The 17899-nt window shown below is 32.4% G+C and overlaps 1 protein-coding gene across 1 annotated transcript in view; it reads left to right on the forward strand.

Moving 5' to 3' along the window:
- Positions 1 to 17690, forward strand: part of TECRL (trans-2,3-enoyl-CoA reductase like) — an 89397-nt gene extending 71707 nt beyond the window's left edge. Inside the window, exons 9-12 of the mRNA XM_065877949.1 lie at positions 7354 to 7411; positions 15516 to 15601; positions 16152 to 16197; positions 17077 to 17690. Of these exons, the coding sequence (XP_065734021.1) occupies positions 7354 to 7411; positions 15516 to 15601; positions 16152 to 16197; positions 17077 to 17204 (318 nt within the window). The 3' untranslated portion in view covers positions 17205 to 17690. The remainder of the gene's footprint in view (positions 1 to 7353; positions 7412 to 15515; positions 15602 to 16151; positions 16198 to 17076) is intronic.
- The last annotated feature ends 209 nt before the right edge of the window (positions 17691 to 17899 follow it).

A 17899-nucleotide genomic window follows, 5' to 3' on the forward strand; every position in this document is an offset into this window, starting at 1 on the left:
GTAAGTTAAACAGAGAAAGACAAATATCATATGATATCACTTTTATGTGGAATCTAAAATATGATACAAAACGGAAACAGACTCACAGACATAGAAAACAAACTTATGGTTACAAAAGGGGAGAGTGGGGTGGGGGAAGGGATAAATTAGGAGCTTGGGATTGGCAGATGCAAGCTACTGTGTACAAAATAGATAAACTACAAGGCCCTAATGTATAACATGGGGAAATATATTCAATATCTTGTAATAAACTATAATGGAAAAGAATAAAAATAAGTAAATAAAATTAAAAAGCCTGCTAATCCTGGAACTGCTTAATGTAGGCAAGACACCTTGAACTTTTACTAATAAAATATGACAGTAAGATATACATTTTAGGAAATTGATTCTAATACAGAATATAACAATTAGTGAGTTTATTGAGCTTGTATATAATCACCTAAACTGAAGATTCCTACCATATTATTATGAGCATAACACCCTATAGTTCAAGGTTAAATTTTTCATTCATAATAACTGAAAACATATGTGTGAGTTTCAGGTTTATCACAAATACATATGTGTAAACAGTTTAGAAAAAATAAGCAAACTGTTTTTAAGTCTAATCTATTTTAAATTATTTTATATTAAAATTACCAGTATATAGTAGAATCAATTATATAAAAGAAACAAAGGGGAAATTCGTGGGTCAATCTTGTATAATATAAAATTCAACCAGAAAATGTGTATCCTATTTGCAAGTGCTAATGTTTTTGCTAATAAAATGTTATGTTTGCAAAACGTCATGTTCTTCATTTATTGATCTATACACTCTTTCAACACAGAAGAAGAAAAGTATTATTCATTAAAGTTGGTTTAGCTTCTGTAGTTATGTGGAGCCAGATTTCCACTTGGTAAGAAGATAATATGTTAGAACTGTGTTGAATATGATTACAGTTAATTCTTAATTATTAATGGATGAATCATCCCTTTTGCAGACTAACCATTAACAATTATAACTTTTTCTTCTACTCCGTCCATTTTCTTTCTACTAATATTCTGAGTTCCCTAATACACTAAACAAAATATGTCAAGCAAAACAAGACACTTCACAATGTGTACATAATATATTCCAAAATTAGGTAATGATTCTTTGTGGAAAATCTGATTTTGCTGAGTTTTGACATGTGTAAACTATGTTCTAAGAAGTATTTTATCACCCCTCCTTTTGTATAAATTCTTTTTGACTTGCAACACAATTTACTTCCCTTGAATATATTCTGGTATCACAAAATCTACAAGGAAAAAATCAAATATGGAAAATCAGTTATATGCAACTCTATAAGCACTTTAGAATATCTCTCTACAAAACTTTTAGATGCAATTTTGATTTTTCTGCTGCAAATATTGTTGAGACACACTATAATCCAGGCTCTTCATATTTCTATGATCCCCCTAATTATCCTCTGAACCCAACTTCACCTACAAAACACCAAAATTACCATTGCAAAACAATATATATTTTACATAAATAATAATCCTGTTTCCTTTATCCACTCTTTCTTTCAACTTTATTTTTGCTCTCCAGAAGCAACTGATTGTCAATTCTTTGTACATTGAGCATTACATCAGAAAAGAATTTTTTTTTCTTGCTTTTCTTACTCTCTTCAATAATGTACAAAATGGGAGGAATAGATAATAATGCATAAGACATGGTTTGAAAAGTGGTGACATTAATTTTTCTCCGTGGTTTTACCTCTGTGTCCTCATTCTCACAATTAGTTATTCACTCATTTAGGTTGAGTTTGTTTTCTCATTATTAAAATGCAAATACTCTTGGAGAAATAATAAATTAGGCTCTTATCAAGAAGTCACACCTGCTCTTGTAGCATTTAGCTGAAAAGGACATTGTACATAGCACCATGATTTTTGATTAGGGGAGAGGATTCTGGGAATGATATATCATAGCTTTTAATAAGCGTGGAGGAGAGTGGGGCCCTGCTGTGGAAACCACAGAAAGGCTAGTGAAGTGCTTGTGAGTATTTAGTATTTGTGGATGAGATGAATGAGGGGAAAAAAAGATGTACCACAGTTAAATATTTTCAGCAATTTGCTCAGATTTGGTCATGACAATTTTTTTCTGATCCTCTGCCAACTCTTGAGAGATATGAATAAAATGATTTACATTCACTCCTTACTGCAGACTTAAAATCTAGGACTCTGTTTTCTCATCATTTTTGCTTCTTCTCAAAGCCCCTGAAATATCTGATATAAATAATAACATAAATAGGAATCAACATTTATACCTAAATTTGAACTCACTTCTTCTTAAATAACTTATTTAGAAAACTAGTTTTAAGAAATTAATGATATAAAATTAATACATATTATATTTTGCTATTTCATTATAATTTGTTATAATTATTGTTTTTCAGCTAAAACTGACTTACTCATAATTATAGTAGTGATTTAAAATAAAATCAGCAGTTACTATAACCATAAAAATTATCATCTTGATATATAATTATCAAAATATATAATTATAAATTATAGATAAATATATAATATCAAAGCTAATGTAAAAGAATCCCCAAAATAATGACAAGTGTTTTAACAATAATTAACTACATAGTATATATTTATTTAAAAAAATAATATTTATTTAAAAAATTCTACTCTATTGTGCTGTTCTTATACTATATTGTTATGCTATATGTGCACACTCTTTTGTTATACAATATTTCATGAAAGCTCTATGGATTAAAACAATTCAGATATCCCCAAAATTGTGATAATGAGATGGATCAGAGAAATAAAATATTTTTAAACATTAAATCAATTCCAAAATCAGACTTCGAGTTGCAATTTATGAGTGAAAGTATCCTCTCCTATAGCAAAGTTTAGACAATAAACTATTAGTCTCATGCAAAAAATAAATTACTAAAAGAACTAGTAAAATTTATCATTCATATCATACAATAATATAAATATGATGTCTGAAATTTTTAAAAAAATCTTTCAGTTTTTCATTTTCAAAAGTATATTGGTTAAAGCAAAGAAAATACAATGGAGCAAAGACAGTCATAAGTGGTGCTGAAATGACTAGATATTCATATGTCAAAAAAAAAAGTCTAGGCCTAGAACTTACACTCAACACAAAAATTGACTCAAAATGAATCACAGACCTAAATGTGAAACACAAAACTGTAACATCCTTAGAAGATAACATAGGAGAAAACCTAGATGAATTTAGGTATAGCAATGACTTTTTAGATACAACACCAAAACACAATCCATGAAAGCAATAAGTGGTAAGCTAATTTATTAAAATGTAACACTGCTATGCAAAGACAATGTCAAGAGAATGAGAAGACAAGCATAGACTGGGAAAATAATTTGCAAAAGACACATCTGATGAAATACTGTTATCCAAAATATTAAAAAAAAAAAACTCTTAAAACTCAACAGTAAGACAAACAACTTGATTAAAAGATTGACCAAGACCTTAACCAATATTTCACAAAAGAAGATATACAGATGGCAAATAAGCATATGAAAAGATGCTCCACATCATCTGTCATCAGGGAAATGCAAATTAAGACAACAACATGATACCACTATACACCTATAGAATAGCCAAAATCCAAAACACTGATAACACCAAATGCTGGTGAGGATGTGGAACAATGAGAACTATCATTCACCACTGATGCAAATGGTACTGCCATTTTAAAAAGACTGACATTTCTTACAAAACTAAACTTACTCTTACCATGTGATCCAGCAGTCATGCTCCTTAGTGTTACCCAGAGGAGTTGAAAACGTATGTCTATACAAAGCCTTGCACAGGGATGTTTACAGCAGCTTTATTCATAATTGGCAAAATTTGGAAGCAGTAAAGATATCCTTCAGTAGGTGAATGGATAAATAAACTGTGGTATATCCAGACAATGGGATAGTATTCAGTGTTAAAAAAAAAAAAAAATGAGCTATCAATCCATGAAAAATATATGGAGGAACCTTAAATGTATATTTAAACAAATCTAAAAAGCTTATATACTGTATGATTCCAACTCTATGATATTCTGGAACAGCCAAAGCTCTGGTGACAGTAAAAAAAAAGTGGTTTCCAGAAGTTGGGGGAGAAGGATGAACAAGAGGAATACAGAGGATTTTTAGGGCAGTGACAATACTCTGTATGATACCATAATGATAGATAAATGTCATACATTTGTCCAAACATAGAATGTATAACACCAAGCAAACTGTAATGTAAACTGTGCACATCGGTTGATAATGATGTGTCAATGTAGGTTCATCAAATGTAACAAATGTACCAGTCTGATGGTGGGTGTTGATAATGAAGGAGGTTATGCATGTATTGGCAGGGAGTCTGTAAATCTCTGTAACTTCTCCTCAATTTTGCTGTGTACTTCACACTGCTCTAAAAAAATTGTCTTAATGAAAAAAAATCATAGGTTGGCATTCATGTACTTTCTGTTAAACCAATAATTAATATATTGAATATATTTCTTCTGAAAGACATGTATATTATCCTTTTTAAAAAATGAAATAAAAAAATGGAATCACATATAAGTGGGTTTCATAATAAAAGAGTAGAGATTAGGAATTAGAATAAAGTTCTATAATTTTATGATCATAATATAACTTATCATAAATTATGACTTAATGAATGCTGAGACAGTATATTGGCTTATATTATCAAACAGTATTTCAGTGTATGTGATATACCTTATCCCTTAAAGTAGAAACTAACTCCAAAAAGAAAAAAAAAGAGAAACTAACTTCCCAAGATCAGAGGAGTTGATATATTTTACAGGTGAAACTTTTTGTAATTATATATTTAACCTAGATTTTCGTTATTTTTGAAATGTTTATTAAGGTAAAATAAATATAACAAAATTATAATTATTGTTATTATCATTATTATAGAGAAAAAATAGCCAAAACTCAAGCTTAAGAGTGTTAGAAACATTTTAGCAGATTCTGTTTCATATAAATTAGTAAAATGATTATCACATTGCTTAAATGATAAAGTTATAAGATATTAGAACTGCCAATAATTAATAATAATGCATATAAAAATGTAGGGATAACATATGCAGAAAAAAGATAGATTATGGTCATCCTCTAAAAATATTATGAGATCACAGAATAAAGGTTACTTGTTTTTGCTGTGGAAACTAGAAGTATTTTAGTTTGATAATATGACAGCCTGACTACTTGATTCATGGCTACAAATTCTATATTAGGGCATTTGTCTGCTGTTGTTTGTTTTTCTATAGACACATCACTTTCACTATTTAAAGCAGGGACTGCTTAACATGATGAAACTTGTTAGGAAGAGCAAGATATATATCTCCCTGCAAGTTGGTCTCCCTGGAACCTTTGTTTTGGTCATTGGCCACTGGCATCTTTGCCACAATGCCAACATGCTATGACTGAGTCACAATACAATCATCTCCCCTTATCTGTGGGGGATACATTCCAAGGCTCTCATTGAATGTCTGAAACCTCATATAGTACTGAACCCTATATATATCATGTATTTTTTTCTTAACATACATACCTATGGCTAAGTTTAATTTATAAATTAAGCACAGCAAGAGAATGTCAGAACAGATTAGAATGGCCTGAGATTTCATCATGCTGCTCAGGATGGAGGGCGATTTAAAACATATAAATTAATCTGTAATTTTACATTTAATATTTTTGGATCTCAATTGACTGTGGGTAACTGAAACCACAGAAAGTGAAACTGCAGATAAGGGGGAGGGGCTACTGTGCCTAGTATTAAACAATAAGAATCTTACTGCTGAAATTTTATACATTCTGATACAATCATATCTTTCAACCTGAAAACAGTAGAACTTAATCAGGAATATTTTCAGAAAAATCTGTGGAGTACAATGTGATGCATGATACGTCACTTCTAATATATTAACCAAAGTGCTTTGTGGTTTATTAAAATTTAACATTCCCCACATTGTACATTGTTAAATGTTTAGGTGTACTGATTAAAAATAAAATTGTAATCTCAACGAACTGAGAGTACAAAGGGTGCTGAAAGAAGTAAAAATGCTTTCATTACATTCTGAATCAAAACATTTTTTAAATGATGATTTTTTCCATGTAAAAACTGTGATTTTTTTTCAATTCTGTTAGCTGGAAATTTCATATTTCTTATTTATTCACCTAATGATAACTCTGAAGAAGAGAGTGGACTATTAAATCATTTTTCAAACGAATGCTAGTGTGAAGCAACAAGTAGTCAATAAAGTTTTTATAAAATCAAGCACAAATGAATATTTTAAAATTTACTTTAAGCCACCCATATGCATCTAGGTACAAGTCTATTTGAATTTTTATCATTTACCATTCTAATGTTCTTTCTCACTTAAAACATTTTACCTAGTGGCTTCTTTTACTTTTAATTGTGGTAAAAATAAAAATATCATAACATTTACTATCTTAACCATTTTTAGTGTACAGTTCAGTAGTGTTATGTATATTCATACTGTTGTGCGATAGCAATTTTAAAATCTAGACCATCTTGTTCTTCACAACTAAAGCAATTTTGGTAATATCTGTGGGTTGCTTATATTTTGGATAGCATAACCTGCTATTAATAACGTAGTATTTATATATTGAATACATACTTTGCATTGAATCAGGTAAGGTGTATATGACAGACAAAGGAAACAGTCCTATCTTCAGAGGCTACATGTTGCAAATTCAAACAGTATTAGCCCAGGAGATATTGTTAACCCTGAAGCTTCCTAGAGGGTCATAGTGGTCTACTAAACAGGGACAACTAGTGGAGTGTACATGATTAAGAGGTAAGGTGACAGACAAGCAACAAGTGACTTTGTGGGGCAGTACTGCTTACAATACATTTTCTAAACTGAGCTGAAACCAGCCAGGAACCATACTACTACCCTTGCAGTGCAAGGGTTGCTACTGTGTTAGTAAACCTGGAATATATAAACCTATGCCAAATATATCTTCAGTGATATGGCTTGTCTCTTCACGCTGTGAAAATTTACCTATTGTATCAAATACAAAGCAGATAATCAACAGGACCAGATTAACAAGGCAATTTGAACATAACTATCAAAAGGGATCAAGAATACCTTCAAAATCTCTACCTCAATGTAACTCATTCCTTTGATTCTACATATGTCCACAGCAGCTTCTTTCATTGTTAAAATATAAAATTTCTTCTTACAGTTAGAGTAATAGTATATTTTTGGATCTTTAGAATCAATATATTACATGGATATTTGTATATCTAAAAATGTATTTTTAAAAAAGACAAGTATATCACACTGAAAAGGTTGAAATGTTTTGCAGATTTGTGAAGCTGGAAATCATTTCATCAATGTAGTGTTGGCTCATCCCAATCACACAGGTTAGTCACTTTTTTTAATCTCCTCTAGAGGGAATTATGCTAATTGTTATTTTTTAAAGCAATAGTTGGAAACATTTAAGATTAGTATTCCCCAATTATTGCTCTTTTATGCCTAAGTTTTCAAAATATTTGAACTATATTATATTCCCTAATTATGGTTTCTCTAAAGTGAAGTGTGCATGTACAAACACAAACACACACACACACACACACAATCTCTCTCTCTCTCTCTCATTTAAATATATGAAGAAACAAACATGATTAAGAAGTATGAAATCCTTTGATGAATATCCACATTTCTTAGGTTAACTTTCAATTCTTAATCTAATTTGCACAGTATGTTACAATCCCACTGTATTTCAAATGACTTCTTAAACTTTTTCTAATAAAAGTGAATTTTCTCTGACAAATTCAACGGCAGTGACACAGCAATGTTTGGGAGAACATTTTGAATTTACTGGTTTGCCAAAAGATTTGAAAAAATTTACAGTGTCTATATAATTTAAAGGTATTTTTGGTAAATCAATACTCTCATTCAGGTTAAATTATAGGTAGGGATTCACAATGGCTTACTGTACATTGTACATAATTTAACTGTAATTTCCAATAGTAGTGGTCAACATTTGGATTGCATGTTTTTATCAATCTAGTTGCAAATATAAAGTTGTGTCTGTCTCTTCAAGTTTGTTTTAACTTGAATCTACCTGAATTTCTTAACATTTTCTTGTCTTGAACAGTTCTGGCAGGCTGGGGAAATATATGAAACACTTTCCAGAATATTTTTTTCCATAATACATAAAATTACAAAAGAAATTTATTATATTAGAATATTTGTGAGCACATAAAAGCTGTAATATAATATATAACATAAATGTTTTGATTCCTACATTATATAACACTTTGATCAGTACCATATTGATGACCATAAATTATATATATGGAAATCTAAAACAACTGTAATATTATTTGAAAATATCTCTGCCTGAAAAAAATTAAGAGAATAATGCAAATAGTATTGTGTTTTGCTGTCTGAATTTGTATTGAATTAAATCTTGCATTTTATTTAGAGGTTAAATGCCATTTTTATCCAATCCAAATTCATAGATCTACTGATTTCTCTTTGGAAGTATGTGAAGCCCAGATGAAAAACTTCTGATTGTCTGATTTTTTTAAGTATAGAAGCGGAACACAACACAATATTATAAAAATGCTAACATTGCCAAATTTATGAATATCACACCTTTTAGTCTTGACCCTGACTCTCTAACAATGTGACTTTGCTCAAGTTTCTTCATCTATCTGGTATATGCAGTCATTACTTGAAAATGAAAATTTTAAATCATCATGTTTTCAAAGTCAAACTTTGGAAATGTTTATGTGAGAAAGACTTTTCTATGTGTGTGTGTATGCTTTTACTCCACTCTTTACCTTGCTTTGTATGTTGCTCTTGCCAAGTCACAAGCCAATCTAATCTTCCCTCCTTGATTAATTGGCTTGGTCTTTTGCCTCTAGACTCAGAATACTTTTTCTTTATCACTGAAGTCTATTAATTTTGTACAGAGTTTTGCAGGATGTGTCTTAGATTTGATAATTCCAGATCAATTTTCCCAGAGACATGATGTAATCTTCTAGTAGGTTGACTCATGTCTTTGTTTTAATTCAGGAAAGTTTCCTTGTATTATAGTTGAAAATTTGGTTTGTTACATTGTGGCCTGTGAGGAGGGGGTGGGGTTACATTACACGCATGTTACATCTGCCTCTATTTTATATATCTATCACTTTCTGTTTTTAACTTTTTAGATTTTTTTTCACTGTTTTTGTTCATCTACTTAATATCCCCTATTCTACTGAACATTCTACCCTTAGGCAAACTGAAAATATGTACCATATTAGTAATGTGATTTTTTCCTACAATTTAATTCTTGAGAAGAATCAACTATTTTTTTGTTCCTGTTTTGTCCATACCTATTTTGAGTTCTGGGATTTCTTAACAGTTATGTTCTTTGCATAGAAGAACAGTTATGTTCTTTGCATAGAAGCAAATGCTTCTATGCATTAAAATTTTTCTCTGTTTTAATTTTTGGGGGAGTTATTTTTATCAGTTTGAAAAAATTCTGGCTTTTGTTTTTATTCATATAGAAGCCTTATGTGAATATTGATCAACTTATGGTCATTTTAAGAGTGTAGATTGTTCCTGTAGAGAAATAACAAGTGTTTTTACAGATGGGGTGATTGAAGTGAAGTCTCTAAAGAATAAAGTGTGCTCTGGAGGGGATGGGGTGTTTCATTGTGTCTTTTGATCCTCTATACACTCCTTTGTTTTCTAAATTCCTTAATTCCCAGAAATACTACCTTCTTTCCCTTCCCCTCTAAGCCTTCAAAGTATTTTCTCCTTTCTTAGAAGCAGTGCCTTCTAATATGAAAACCTCTGGACTCACTACTCTCAATTCATTTCATTTCAGTTCTCTGTATCCAGTGTCCTGATAACCTCAGGTCTCAGATGTTTTCTCAGAGTAAACCCTCTTCTTCTGATCATGAATTCTTGATATCTGCATACACAGTGCACTCTTTTTCCTTACATAAAATCCTTATCCAACTCTCAGTTCCTGTGTCACCTCTAAATGAGTCTCTGTTGCTCTTGGATTTTTATTTCCCCACTTACATATTAATTCAAGTTTGTAGTAATATCTGTACCTTAGATATGCTTTAGGCATGAATCATGGATTGGGGGACCATTTTATATTGACTGTTTAAGCAAGATGTCACAAAATGTGTTCCCCAGAAAACACAATTTGATATAGAACACATTTTTAAAATGCTTATTACAAAGTACTGAAAAAAAGGGAAGAATTGTGCCTAGTAGGAAACTGAGTTATGATGTCTGAAGGGTCGCCTCAGTCATTTCTCTAGGGTCATCTGAAACTAGGAGAACCCTTCTGAGTTACCATAAGTTGGAATGACTAGAGAAAAGGTAGGTTGGATTTGGGGCTCCCTGGAAATGGGGAAATTATCTAGGATAAGGCAGTTCTCTTTTGTCAAGGCCATCCTTTCAGAGGGTGTAATAGGTGAAAGCTTTCTGCTACCAGCAGAAATTTAAAAGAGACATATTAGTGGGAAATTACACAGCCTTCACTGCTGCACATGGCCTTGGTCTAACAACTGATATGCACAATTTTCCTCCTCCACAAACTTCTAGATTCCCTTCACCCTCAACTGACACCTTTAACATCTCAGGGATTATCTGTGGTATGACATGGACCCTCACTTGAGGGTCCTTATCAGGACATGGACATGGCCCCTGTCCATGGGTCAAGGGAATACCAGAGATGTCCAAATACTAGAGGCAAAATATACTCTTCTTACCCCACTGTATAACAGCAGGTTTACCTCCTTTTTATGATAGGATCAATTACTCTGCCAAGAGTAGTGATTCATTCCCCACAACACTGGGGTCTTCAGGTTTTAAGATCCTTGTTTCCAAGTGGAGAATTTTCTGTCATGGGACATGGGTTGATTCCCATTCAATTATAAACCTTATCTTATAGATTTAAAGGTGTACTTTGCCCCTAAGTCAGCATTTCAACTGTGCCTTCAACAGATTAGCAAATTAATCCATCAGGTTGGCAACTTTTTTTTTTTTTTCCTTCGGTACGCGGGCCTCTCACTGTTGTGGCCTCTCCCATTGCGGAGCACAGGCTCCGGACGCGCAGGCTCAGCGGCCATGGCTCACGGGCCCAGCCACTCCGTGGCATGTGGGATCTTCCCAGACCGGGGCACGAACCCGTGTCCCCTGCATCGGCAGGCAGACTCCCAACCACTGCGCCACCAGGGAAGAGGTTGGCAACTTTTTGATGATGCTGTATTTGATATGAGAAATTGTTCCTTTGGTTATGGGCCCACTTCTGTACCTCATCTTTGAAAAATGGATTTCTTAAAGTAACAGTGTATTGTGGATGGACCTAGAGTCTGTCATACAGAGTGAAGTAAGTCAGAAAGAGAAAAACAAATACCATATGCTAACACATATATATGGAATCTTAAAAAAAAATGGTTATGAAGAACCTAGGGACAGGACAGGAATAAAAATTCAGACATAATGAATGAGCTTGAGGACACAGGGAGGGGGAAGGGTAAGCTGGGATGAAGTGAGAAAGTGGCATGGACATATATATACTACCATATGTAAAATAGATAGCTAGTGGGAAGCAGCGCATAGCACAGGGAGATCAGCTTGGTGCTTTGTGACCACCTAGAGGGGTGGGATAGGGAGGGTGGGAGGGAGATGCAAGAGGGAGGGAATATGGGGATATATGTATATGTATAGCTGATTCACTTTGTTATAAAGCAGAAACTAACACACCATTGTAAAGCAATTATACTCCAATAAAGATGTTAAAACAAACAAACAAACAAACAAATAGTGTATTGTGGAAGAGATGTGTTAACTGATCAAATACTGTGTAAATCCTCAGATAATAGGACTGACTCAGGACCTAAAGGAAGGAAAAGGAAATCCATTCACAGAGTATGTGTCTTTTCCTGCAAATATTAATTGCTGCCTCTTTAAAAATAGAAGGTGTTCAACAAATCACCTTGCCATCAGGTTACTAGATCATATCTGTGCAGAATGGTGCCTTGTTACAGTCTAACTGGTGTTCTTTATTGGTGACAGTTTGGACACTTGGTAGCGGCAGTAGTTATATCTGTCCTGGTATGTGGGAACTCATGCTATTGAGGCCAAGTATAGCTTCCATCCCTGCCACCATACTCCATTCATGCACCCATACTAGCAATAAGTAATCCATTACAGAAACAGGCTGACAGTGACTGGCTAAGTCAAATTTTCTACCTGTTTGTCTCTTCCATCATTGATGCTCCCTTTGGGGCATTAACATGTGGTACACATATCTTCATATTTCATGGCCGCTCATATTCATGGGCAGTCTTGCAATCCTTACTATTTTGTCCATTTGACACTGCCTGTTATTTTATGTATAATGTAGGTTGGATATATTTTGTTCAACTACAGAGACTATGCCCACTGGGAGAATTTACCCCTCACTACTGTCTTTTAGGGTGTGACCCCTAAATGTGACTCTATTGTAGCCGCTGTGCATTTTGGCTTCCTCCCACATGCCAGCCAACTCATCCCTGAACTAAGCTCAAGGTCTTCCTCCATTTCAGCTGGCCTGAAAGGATACCTAAGGTTTTCATGCATGTGAGTTAGGGGACATTTTGTCTCAACAGTGGTGTGTGACATGTCTGGATGCCTGGTAATGCAGCTTGTTTGTATCCTATTGCCTGTTTTCAGTTTCATTCTGAATGTATCACTTCTATCTTAAAATGAATTATTACTAGTCTTACCTAACCTTATGACTTGGTACATCTAACAGAACTCAGCTTATAGTGCTCAGTTAGGACCACATGGTCACTTGGTGCCCCTAGAGTAGAGTCTTAATTATACCAGGATTCAATAGCATTCCAGGACTATCTTGTCAAAGAGATATAATTCTGTGCTACAAAGCCATGGCCTGCTCCAGAATACCAAGGTTCAGGACTGTGATTATTCCATTGGGGCTAACGATAAGTTCTACATATTAAGTTTTTCCACCACTGATAAATTTAATATGTAGAGTCTACCTGATTATAAGTCCAAGTGCAGGAGTGCTTGCAGTAAAACTTGAACCTGCTGCAATTTTCTGCCTTGTGCCCTACTAAACTCTCACAGCTTTTTGTACTCCATGGTGTGCAGTTCAGAGGAGGTTTCCCTGGTGTATAATACACCTGCCAAACTAGAAGAGGCCTACAAGGCATTTTGCTTCCTTCTTAATGATATGGGTTTCAAGTTGCCACACATTTTCTCTGTTTTGGAAAGGTTGCCCCACAATCATTTGGCCCCTAAATCTTTGTAGTGTTTATTAGCAACCTCCCTTCTGTGGACCACACATGTCTTAGTAAGGCCACCAGCATACTAGCCACTTCGTACTCATTCAGTATGAATAGCATAATGTTATTGATCTAGTGATTTTCAGTGAGATGCCCGACCAACCTGGGTCTTCTTGAGCTATTTTTTAGCAAAGGGTGTGAGTATTAAACAGTTAAAGAAAAAAAGAACAAAAACTAAAAAAACAACTGAAACTCTATGCTATTGCCCATTTTAAAGAAAAGTGAACAATTCTGGCCTCCCTTTCTACTAGAGATGGAAAATACATTTGTCAATTCAGTGGCTATATCCATAGACCCAAGTTTGGGTCAATCTGCTTTAGTAAAGATATCATATCTGGTAATAAATTGCAATGGTGGATAATGTGTGATCAAGTTTGCAGTACTCCACTGTCACCCTCCTAAACACATCTGGCTTCTGCAGGACCTAAAGAAGTGAATTAAATGGAGATATAATGGAGAATATCATACAAACATACTTTAGATCTTAAATGTAGCATTAATCTCTCATTGGGATGCAGACTGTTTATATTTACAAAAGAATGAGTGCAATTTCAGAGGCTTCCACTTGGATTTCCCCACTAGCTCTTGCCCCAAAGGCCAGTAAATCAATGCACAATGGGATTATGCAAACTACAAAGTATGTATATTCCAATTATTCATTCAGTGTCTGGGGAAATAACCCCTATGAAGCAGTGGACTAACTGTGTTTAGCAGTCCTTAAAATGTAGGGATAGTCTACTCTCACTAGTATACAGTTCCCCAGACAGAAGACCGTAGATAGTTTAGTGAAGTTATTTTAATGAATGATTGTGAGAATCCTTATATGTATACAGTTATCTCCATGTTGCAGTCTTTCTCCCTGGGGTCCCCTTCCATCAATGAGTTTAACTAGTTTAAATCCAAAAACTGGGAAAGAAAACGGTTTTTCTGTGTCACAAGACACATTGGTTATTTAATCTGCAAACCACATCTGGAAGAAATGTGTGTTTGTGGATCCTGATCATTCCACTACCTCCAGGAATTGAACAGTCATAAACTGGCTTTAACCCAAATTACCTTGTGTGCACATTCTGCACCTGAAAGCCACTTACTATAACATGGTAGTTTCCTCAATTATCTTTCTTTTGATGAATACATGGATGCTACACAAAGATGTTTACATAAATGTTACCAAGAGAATCTGTTCTATTAAATGGCGTACATATTTATCCTTATCTTGAAATGAGCAATGCATGAAATCTGCACATTGCCTAATATATTTTTCACTGTGATAGTTCAACAATAGTTACAATTTTGAAAACAACATACTGACATTTCATTATGACTTTAGAATTACAACTAAAAGAGATTAGTTGATGTGTTATCTGATTAAATCGTGCTATGGAGAATAAACAGTAATTTTATAATTCATATTTACTTTTACAAAATGTCATAGCTCAAAGTTCAACTTGAAATCATTATAAATTTGTTATCCAAAATATTTCTCAAAAAAATTTGAAAAGCAAAAAGTAGCTAACAAAAATCAAGTGACAATATGCTAAGTATAATGAGTTGTAAATAACAATCCTGATTACTGAGCAGAAATAATTTATATGGTATTTCTGAATATTAACTATACTGATATTCACTGTAATCCTCTTATGAGTGCTTTTCATACTTTTCTGCTATACATGACATAATTATGAACTTCCCTTTGGATTTTCAGTAATTTAATAGAAAGAGGTTTGAGGTATTTAATATTCTCAACCAAAAATATATTCTTTGACACTAAAAGGAGAATAGGAAGAGGCATGCAATTGTGAAAACACATTTATGAATCTCAGTATGCAATACTGCTGCTCTACTTTGATAAAGTAACATCTATATATTGTTTGATTTTAAAACTTAAACAATTGATTATTATGGTGGTATTCTGTAATTTTACAGCAACATAGCTGTAGACATGGTCAGAAAATGATAGTGATTCTATTTCAGTCAAAAGGTTATAACATTTGAAACTGGGTCTCTTCTGAGTAATTTGTGAAATAGGTTTCTATAAATATATGATGACATTTCATGTGGTATATAGTTGTTCTAGGGAATTTAGAATTATACAATAAATATGTGATCAAATTTGCAATATGTAACATCATTGACATTTTACTCTACTTTTTAAAAGGAAATAATGCCTGTTTTCCAAGTCCAAATTATAACCCCTTTACGTGGATGTTTTTCCTGGTTTCATGTCCTAACTACACCTATGAGGTATGCTAGCTATGTATGCAAGTAACTGAACTTTATTTGATAATATACTAAATACATGTGTTTATGTACTTAAATGTATTATAGATTAATATATATATATGATAATATGTGTATATGTTTTGTCTGTAGATATAGGTATAGCCAGAGATATAGATGATTATATAGATTTCAATTTAAGTTATAGGCATAGGAAACTGGAATAGTTCAACCACAATTTTCCCTGCAGAATATAGAATATATGTGCATATATTTATCTAGATTTAAAGAAAATTTTATAATCATCATATAAAATGTCTTGAGAAGCTTCAGGATTTTATTTTTTATCAAAAATTTTGGAATAATGTCTCATTTTCTTATGAATATGATACTGTTTTATGGGATTGTTTAATAACTTTATTATATTTAACAACAAAATTATTGTCTTTAGGAAAGTTATTTCTACTTAGAATTTTCCTACTGTTTAGTTTTTAAATTACCTATTTAATTTCACAAGTGAACAAATTTCTAGACTGACTATCAATATTTGTTAATTTATGTTTTAATCTAACAGATTGGATCATGGATTAGTTTCACAGTCATGACACAAACATTGCCAGGTGAGATCTGTGTTTACTGACATTTAATTGAAGTAGATACACCTTTAGGAGAAGTGATTTCTGAGAACAGATTGTATGGTACTAAAATTAGGCATGTTTGTAAAGGGATTTTTTTGCCTTTATTTTTAGTTTGGATTTTTTTAGCAGTATTAAAATATATTGGAACATTATTTACTATGCATCTCTATATAATTGTGGCTTAATCCAAGCTAGAAAATGTAGTCCAAATATATTTATTAAGCAACAAGCTTTTGTTAAAAAGGAGTGGTAAAAATAATACACTTCATTTTAAACCCTCTCTTGTGCATGTGCACAGACTTGCATGTACTGTGTCTTCAAGTGTTCATATGCATCTGTGAAGGGAAAGCTGGGAGCATGAATGTGTAATCTTGAACGCTGGTCATTTTAACACACAAGGAAGTTAAATTGTAATGAACTGCATGTATTAAAGGGATATGTGTCATATCCTTTTCATCAATTCTTTGTTCCACTGTACAAAAATGTGGATTAAAATTAATGCTGCTTGTCGTATGTGTGTATGTGTGTGTAGAAGTATTTTATACACATATGAAAAACTATTATTGAAAAATTCAAGGAGATTTTTTAATTCCTTATTTGGGAGTATTTTGTGGCAGTGGGATGTAAAAAACATAGACTTATTTTGATCTCTATATACTTTTTATGTTTATTCAGCTATGCAATAAATATTGATTGAATGTATATGATGCTAGGCAATATACATGAGTAAAGAAAATTGATAGAGAACTATGCAACATGAGAAATATTTTAAGAAGTATATATGATTTTTTTTCTAATATAGCTTGCTATATCCATAATAAAAATAAGAAATAAAGAACAATTATTTCTTTTTTCTTCTAGTTGGGATTTTTACACTTCTGATGAGTATCCAGATGTCTTTGTGGGCACAAAAGAAACATAAGATTTATCTGAAGAAATTCAGTTCTTATATGCATAGGAAATCAGCAATGATTCCATTTGTACTGTAAGAAAAAATAAGTGATCTTATCTCATATACAGAAAGCAGTATATAAACTCACTAAATCAAACTTGATAAAGGATAGTTGCCTATTATGCTCCAGAAATTCACAAACAACAGTATTTTTGCTTGAGTAAAAATACAAAATGGTAGAATCTAGCTGAATTTAGAGTAATAAACTTGAGGTAAATGAAAAGTAGAAATTATCGATATAACTAATGGTAAATAGCATCCAGTATGTTTGCAAGGGACTGATCCTTGAATGAGATGTTCTTACTGCATTAAATATTTCATAACTATTTGCTTAAGACCATTTAGAATATCTGAATTTTAAAAAGTAAATATTTAAAAAAGTTGTAATATTTAAATCACTTGAATTTTACATATTATTTTGATAATTTAATTTTTTTCTTTATTGTTCAATGTTATTGAGAAATATCAAATGTCTTATGTCAGTAGTTCAATTTCCTATATTAAAAGTTAAATATTTTTAATTAGCCATGCATCTTATTCATAACATATACATTGTATATCATTCTGAAATTATATCAAAATATTTTCTAGACATTACTTATTAAATCATTTGAATATACTATATTGAAATATATATTTATACATACATAATATTTATATATGCATATATATAGAAATATATATATATATTTCAAATGGATTATATGTGATGATGAAGAGAGAGTGCATTGG

The sequence above is a fragment of the Phocoena phocoena genome, chromosome 5 (genome assembly GCF_963924675.1).
Source record: "Phocoena phocoena chromosome 5, mPhoPho1.1, whole genome shotgun sequence".
Lineage (NCBI taxonomy): Eukaryota > Metazoa > Chordata > Mammalia > Artiodactyla > Phocoenidae > Phocoena > Phocoena phocoena.